General features: G+C 52.9%; 1 protein-coding gene across 2 annotated transcripts in view; it reads left to right on the forward strand.

The window, feature by feature from the left end:
- Epha2 (EPH receptor A2) overlaps positions 1 to 6,231 on the forward strand; it is a 28,348-nt gene extending 22,117 nt beyond the window's left edge. The window contains exons 16-17 of one of the 2 annotated variants that reach the window (XM_013035355.1): positions 392 to 547; positions 5,263 to 5,381. In XM_013035355.1, the coding sequence (XP_012890809.1) occupies positions 392 to 547; positions 5,263 to 5,368 (262 nt within the window). In that variant the 3' untranslated portion in view covers positions 5,369 to 5,381. Of the gene's footprint in view, positions 1 to 391; positions 548 to 5,262 lie in introns of both variants that reach the window. The other variant, XM_013035347.1, reaches the window with a different exon arrangement.
- The last annotated feature ends 1,023 nt before the right edge of the window (positions 6,232 to 7,254 follow it).

Consider the following 7,254-nt stretch of genomic DNA (forward strand, 5'->3'; position numbering starts at 1 on the left):
TTCTTCTGATCTTGGCCTCCAGAGCAGCTAGGATTATAGGCATGAGCCACCACGCCCAGCTTAATTATTCCCTTTCTGTAGATAAAGAAACCAAGACACTGGGTGATTAAGTATCTCCTGGCTGGCGTATAGCTGGGCTGGGTCTTGATTAGTGTCTCGAATCTGTGCTGGTAACGGGGTTTTGTGATTTGGCGTACCTGGAGGTGGCCTTGATAGTGCGGAGAACAGCCGGGATCAACAGTGAGTGTATCTGACAAGCCAGGCATCTCATGGAGCCCCGCTGAAGCCTGGGCTTCCTCAATGTACCCACGCTAGGGGAGCAGCAGGATTGGGGCCCAGGTGGGCTGGGCGCTGCAGCTCCTCACCTGAGGGCTGGTTGTCTCTGTTCCAGGGTGTCCATCCGGCTGCCTAGTACCAGTGGCTCAGAGGGAGTGCCCTTCCGCACCGTGTCCGAGTGGCTGGAATCCATTAAGATGCAACAGTACACAGAGCATTTCATGACAGCTGGCTACACAGCCATCGAGAAGGTGGTGCAGATGACCAATGAGTGAGTAGCCTGGGGTCCACCCCTGCATCCTCCATCCCCCAGTTCCGCATCTGTTCCTCACCTTGCACTTACTCCATCTTTCAGTAGAGCTCTACAGTCAGGGCAGACATAGGCCAGCAGCCTGCACTTCTGGACTCCTTCCCCTTTCTGATTGTGTCTCCAGAGAGAATAAGAGTAAACGTAACAACGTGGTGGCCATATATGGAGGCTGACTATGCTCTAGCCCTGTGCTGGAGTTGTAGAGAGAGCCTGGGAGTAGCCCCTCTGGAAAAAGTGAGGGCTAGTGACTTAACCAGGACCCCACAGCCACCATGGGCAGCCTGGGAGGTTCCAATCAGAGCCACTGCCTGAGGTCCTATGGCCAGCTCTGGGCAGCTTCTCTTCAGGTTGCCTGGCTGATTCCCAGGAGCCAGGGGGCAGCCTCTCCTGGCACTTGTCCTCACTGGGTTGGCCCAGCCCTGTGGCTTGCCCCGGCAGCCTCTCCTCAGCGCTCTTCTCCCTCCATCGCGCCAGCACTGTGGCCCTTTCCCAGTGCAGCCTTGGCAAAGACGCCCCCTCTCATCCCCGGAGGGAAAAGACATCATCTTCTTAGCCCTTTGTGTCCCTAAAAATAGCCATGTGTCCCCACAGCACTGCTTGGACAGGGTCTCAGGTCAGGTCTGGAATGGGCCCGGAGTGGGGAGGTTTTGGGAACCACGTGGAGGGTCGACTTGGACCTCCCGAAGTTCTGGGTCACAGAGGTTCTGGGATTTGGGTCTGTGCCTGAGTCCATTCCAGCGCCTCTCAGCAAACCCCTTTCAATCTGCTGGCCAGAGCCACAGGCTGCCCCAGGGGATGGCCAGTGATGGGGAATCACAGGGACAGCTAGCCAGAGGAGACAGGGGGAGGAGAGATGGGTCCCAGGGCATCTTAGGGCACAGACCTGGGTTCAAGGGTTACACGTGCCACTTCCTAGGAGGTGTCTGCTCCCATGGTGGGGCTTGGATTAGTGCAGTGCAGATGACCTGTCCAGCACACACTAGGGCCTTAGTCTGAGTCCCTCTCATCTTGTCCATGGTCTTCTCTCCCCTCCTGTTTCCTTGGGAAGCTAGGCCAGCCTCCTGGGCCCCTCCAGGCCCGCCCTCCCTCCCCCTCAGGACAGTGCAGTTTCTCTTCTGGTGACTAGAGCTGAGGGCAAGGAAGAGTGCTTACAGGAAACACATGTTCTTAGAAGCATCCCAAAATAGCCCGGGGTGCTCCTTGCCAATTCCTTTCCCACGAGTAGGGTCCAGGGACCCAGGGCCTGGCTCTTGGGTGGATGGAGGCTGGCTGTGCATGCAGGGTTTGTTTTGAACATGGCTGGATAAAGCCAGGAAGTCATTCATCGCTCCCCCCTCCTCCCCCTTCCTCTCACTCATTCCTAGTAAATGGGATCTCAAGGCAATTTTTTTTTTGGCAGAGAGCTGATATTAGAGCTTGAATTCAGGTCCTGGGAACTGTCTCTTAGCTTTTTTACTCAGCTGGCACTTTACCATTTGAGCCATAGCTCTTCTTCTGACTTTTTTTTTATTTGGTGGTTAATTGGAGAGAAGAGTCTCAGTGATGGGGCTGGGAAGGTGGCTCAGTGGTAGAGCACTTGCCTTGCATGCATGAGGCCCTGGGTTCGATTCCTCAGCACCACATAAGCAAAAAGAAAAAAGCCGAAAGTGGCGCTTTGGCTCAAGTGGTAGAGCGCTAGCCTTGAGCTGAAGAGCTGAGGGACAGTGCCCAGGCCCAGAGTTCAGGCCCCACGACCGTACCCCCTCCCCCCCAAAAAAAAGAGTCTCAGTGACTTTTCTGTCTGGGCTGACTTGGAACTGCGATCCTCAGGGCTCAGACTCCTGAGTAGCTAGGATGGCAGGTGTGAGCCACCATGGCATCGCGCCCTGCTCAAAGCACTTTTAAACCTACCTGAAATCTGTGTTGTCTGCACACACTGTGGACCCCAATTCTTTGATCTCTTCCCGTGAGACTGGGTGCTGGCTCCTCTGTGGTTGCAAGGACAGCATCTCTGCCTACTTGAGTGTTTCCATGCTTTTTTGGGCTTAGGTGGTGTCCTAACTAGACTAGTGGTTCTGAATGTTTGGCGAGGAGCTGATGGAATGGATGGGTGTTGCACCCAGATAAGCAGCCAACTCCATAACACAGACTCTGTCCAATGTCAGAACTACCCAGCATGCAGCATCATGTGGGCTGAGGCAGGGGCACAGACTGGTGGCTCTTCAAGTCCTGCACACCATCCCAGAAGGAATGCTTTCCGACTGAATGAAGGGTCTGACTCAAGCATCTCTGGCTTTCTTACTGGGAGCCAGTGCACAGCACCTGTTCATTGAATGTGTGTCCTTGAATTTTCCATTGCCAGTACACATCATGTGTACTCAAGGGAAAGACCAGACAGTTAGAAGTGGCCTCGGTCCTACATCTCTTTGCTCTTCTACAAGGGTTAATAGGATGGGTGCCCTGCATCCCTGAGGGGGAAACTGAGGCAGGAGCAGGTTCAGGCTGTGCAGTAGGTCACAGCCATGGGCCACTCTATGACTCTCATCCTAGTATGCTGCTTGTTTGTGCTCAGGAAAGGAGGGGAGGTTGGGGTGCTTTTGCATTGAAAGAGACGGAGCAGGGGCAGGCTGCTCAAGAGAATCCCACCAAAGCCTCCCCTGCCCCCCATCTTTTTTTTTTCAATGCTGGAACTAGTGCTTGAACTCAGGGTCTGGACCCTATCCGTAGTTAATTGGAGCTGAGAGTCTCATGGACTTTCCTGCCTTGGCTGGCTTCGAACCACCATCCTCAGATCACAGCCTACTGAGTAGCTAGGATTACAGAAGTGAGCCACCGGTGCCTGGCGAAATCTAATTCTCTTTAGTAGCTGGGATTATAGGTGTGAGCCACCGGTGCCTGGCCAACCCCGGAGGTTCTTACTCAGGAGTGTCTCTGGCCCTCTCCTTGCCCACAGTAGCCCTTTGTGCACAGGATCCACCAAATTCCTCCCTCCTCCTGGCCCCCAAGTGCGTATCCAAGCTTCTCATTGTGACCCCTGCATGCAGCTCTATAGGCTGCAAGATATCCTGGGGTGACTGGATAGGAAGTTCTTTCCAAAGCTAACTTCTGGCTTTCCTGTTGCCAAGGGAGCAAGGCCTCACCTGAATCTGCCCTTCCCTGTTGAGTGCTCAGCTCTTCCCCAGGGTTCCCGGAGCCTGTGGGAAAGTCATGTCTCGGGAATTGCAAATAGAGCTCATACCATATAATTAATGTCATTTACAGCCAAGAAGCGGCCCATAAAAACCTGGGTGTTTTCATGGGTTGGGGCTGGTGGGTGAGGAGTGGAAGAGAAACCTCCCAAAGTTAGCAGTAAATATGGTCGTGGTTGCTGGCAGGTTTCTGGGAGGCTGAAGGGGATGAGATGGAGAAGTAGCAGCAGTGGTCTGTACCTTGTGGGGTGGACGAGGAGGCTGTGGGCTCCTGGGCCTTGTCTAACACCAGTTTCTGGGCTCTTTCCTCCTGTTACTCCCTCTTATAGGTGAGAGAATAGAGGTTTCCTTGTGATAACAAAACCTCCATGCAAAAGCCACCTTCAGGTGACCTGGCCAGTAGCTCATGCCTGTCATCCTAGCTACTCAGGAGCCTGAGATCTAAGGATCGAGGTTTGAAGAACAGGCTGGGCAGGAAAGTCTGTCAGACTCTTATCTCCAATTAATCACAGAAAAACCCAGACATGGTGTTGTGGCTCAAGTGGTAGAGTGCTAGCCTTGAGCAAAAGGAGCTCAGGGACAGTGCCCAGGCCCTACCTAGAGTTCAAGCCCCAGGACAAGCAAAAAAGAAAAGTTTTGGGGCCCTTAAGTAAGTGTCCTAGTGGCTAGCAGGGGTGAGTTGGGAGAGAAAGAAGGGGAAACAAGGCAATGGATGGGAAGAGACCTTGGGCAGAGTGGCTTTTTCCAACACCCTTGGATGTCCCCTGGATACCAGACACCTTGCAATGGCCTTGTGCTGCCCAGAAAGGGAGCCTTAGCTCCCCAGCAAGGAGAGAGGGTGCATTCATTCACTGATCCTGTCATTCATTCCAAGCTCTCCCCTCTTCCAGTTGTGTGATCTGGGACAAGTTGATTCATCTCTCTGAGCTCTCATTCACTAGTCTGCAATGTAGGTTAAAAAGAGCACTGCCTTATAGATAATTGTGAAGCTCTGGAAATCTTTCTTTGATTGGAAAGAAAAGCTTAAGCTGAGCACTGATGGCTCCAGCAATAATCTTAGTCACTGAGAAGGCTGAGATCTGAGCCAGCAGATCTGAGAAACTCCTACCTCTAATTAGGAATTAGCAAAAACCCAGACATGGAGGTGTGATTCAAGTGGTAGAGTGCCAGCCTTGAGCAAAAAAAGCCAAATGAGAGCATGAGACACTCAATTCAAGCCCCAGTACCAGAGAGAGAGAGAGAGAGCAAGCTCGGAATGGGTATTTTTATTATTTTCCTAACCTGGTCAGTGGTGAGCCATCTTGGCATATTTAGGGAATGAAGTCTTATCTGGGATGTGAAATCTCACTGGCCTCCCTGACTAGAGCTCTCTTACTCCACAAGGTTCCTTCTGATCCCCTTTCCCGCCAGCTCCTCCTTCTGCCCACAGCTGCCCAGGCCCCCAAGCCCCGTCCAGCCGAGTCCCTATCCCTGCTCTGGCCCTAACTCTCTGTCTCTCCCTACCCTCAGTGACATCAAGAGAATTGGGGTACGGCTGCCTGGTCATCAGAAGCGCATTGCCTATAGCCTGTTGGGACTCAAGGACCAGGTGAACACCGTGGGGATCCCCATCTGAACCCCGACAGGGCCTCGTGCCCCCCACCCCTTCCTGGCCAAGATTACTTGAAGAAACAAAGAGGCCTCCTTACCAGGTCTGGGCTGGGCCACAAGAGACCTTATTTATTTCCAACCGTTCCTTACTGACGCCACCCCCAGGCCTTTGCTGGGGAGCCTTGGACAACACCCTGAAATGAACTGAGGAGACTCTTGGGGATGCCAGGCCAGGGCCTCTTCCTCTGCAAGGGACCCAGCCGAGCACTTAGCGGACACATGTCGCCTTCCCAGCATGCCCTGCTGCATGGGACATCTCCAAAATGGCCGCCTGCCCCACGAATCCAAATAGGAGCTGGGGGTCAGCCCAAGGTCACGTGTATAGGGTACCTCAAGCCCCATGTCTTGCTCTCAGAGGGCAGATCATGAACTTGGTTGGGTGAGATTCACAGTGGTGCTGTGCCCCCCCTTCCCCTCAACTAGTGCCTTCTTCACGCCCCCCAGCCCCAGCTCTCGGCTCTAATGGGCTGATGTCTTGTTCTCCTGGGCCCTCTTAGAACGCTTGGTTGTGTTGAGGTTTTTTAAAAATATATATTTTGTACTTTGTGGAGAGAATGAGTGAGTGGCAGGGCCCCACCAGAGCCGGGGAGCAGAGCAGGCCCTGTGTCAGACATTCCTGGGCTGGGTGGGGGCCGTGGCTGCAGGAAGCACCACCAGCCCGCCCCTCTCCCCATCCAGATGACTGTTCACTACTTTGTCAGTGTTAATGACTGGTTTTGTTGGGATTTTTTTTTTTGGAACCTTAATTTATTATTATTTTTTTTATATTTATTGTTAGAAAATGACTTATTTCTGCTCTGGAATAAAGTTGCAGATGGTTCGAACTGATTTTGGCTTTCAGTCTTGGACATGTGGTGGGGTCCAAGGGTTCCCTTATGGGGGGCTGGGGAGGAGGGCTGGCTTTCTTAAGTATTGAGTTAAAGCAGAGCTGCTTTCACAAGACATGTTCTGTCACCTGAGAGCCGAGGGGACATGGTGGCTGGGACGTGAGCAGCCCACCCTTGGGACAGCGGTCGGCTTCCCTCCCATGACACCTTTCCAGGGAGGCTCTGTCGTTCAAGGTGTTTTTTGGTGGGCAGACCCATTTTACAGAAGAGAAAAATCAAGGCTGAGTCCAGTGACCAGGATTTGCCCCAGGCCACACAGCAAGTTAGGAACAGAGAAGCCAGAAGGGAAAACCAAGCCAAGTATCTTATGAAGATGCTTTTCTCATAGATGAAAGAGACAAGCTCAGAGATGTGCAGCGACTTGCCCAAAGTCACAAAGCAAAGGCCTTCAGGGAAGCCAGAATCGCAATGTCAGGCATCTCTTCTTTTACCAGGTTACTGACCTGCATATCAGAGGCTTAAGAAAGGTGGTGGTCACAAGCAACCAGGGAGTGACCAATGAATGTGGGGCCCAGGAGGAAGGCTTCCTGGAGGAGGAGACACAGGACCAAGGCCTCAAAGGGAAGCAGTTAGTAAGGCGGCGGAGCGGGTGACGCAGGCAGCAGGGATGTAAAACCACAAGGTTGTGCAAAGGCCCCACAGCCACTGAGTGGTTTTGTGTTGTTGCTACCAGTCCTGGGGCTTGAACTCAGGGCCTGGGTGCTGTCCTTGAGGGTTTGTTTAGTTTTGTTTGGTTTTGTTTTGCTCAAGGGCTAGCCCTTTATCACTTGAGCCACAGCTCCCCTTCTGACTGGCTCTTGGTTGGTTAATTGGAGGTAAGAGTCTCTAGGATGTTCCTGCCTGGGCTAGCTTTTGAACCAGGATCCTCAGATCTCAGTCTCCTCAGTAGCTAGGACTATAGATGTGAGCCACCAGTGCTGGCTTCACAGTGTGGCATGACCGTTGTCACTGGTGGAGGCAGGCT

Source organism: Dipodomys ordii, unplaced genomic scaffold (genome assembly GCF_000151885.1).
Source record: "Dipodomys ordii isolate 6190 unplaced genomic scaffold, Dord_2.0 Scaffold6, whole genome shotgun sequence".
Classification (NCBI taxonomy): domain Eukaryota; kingdom Metazoa; phylum Chordata; class Mammalia; order Rodentia; family Heteromyidae; genus Dipodomys; species Dipodomys ordii.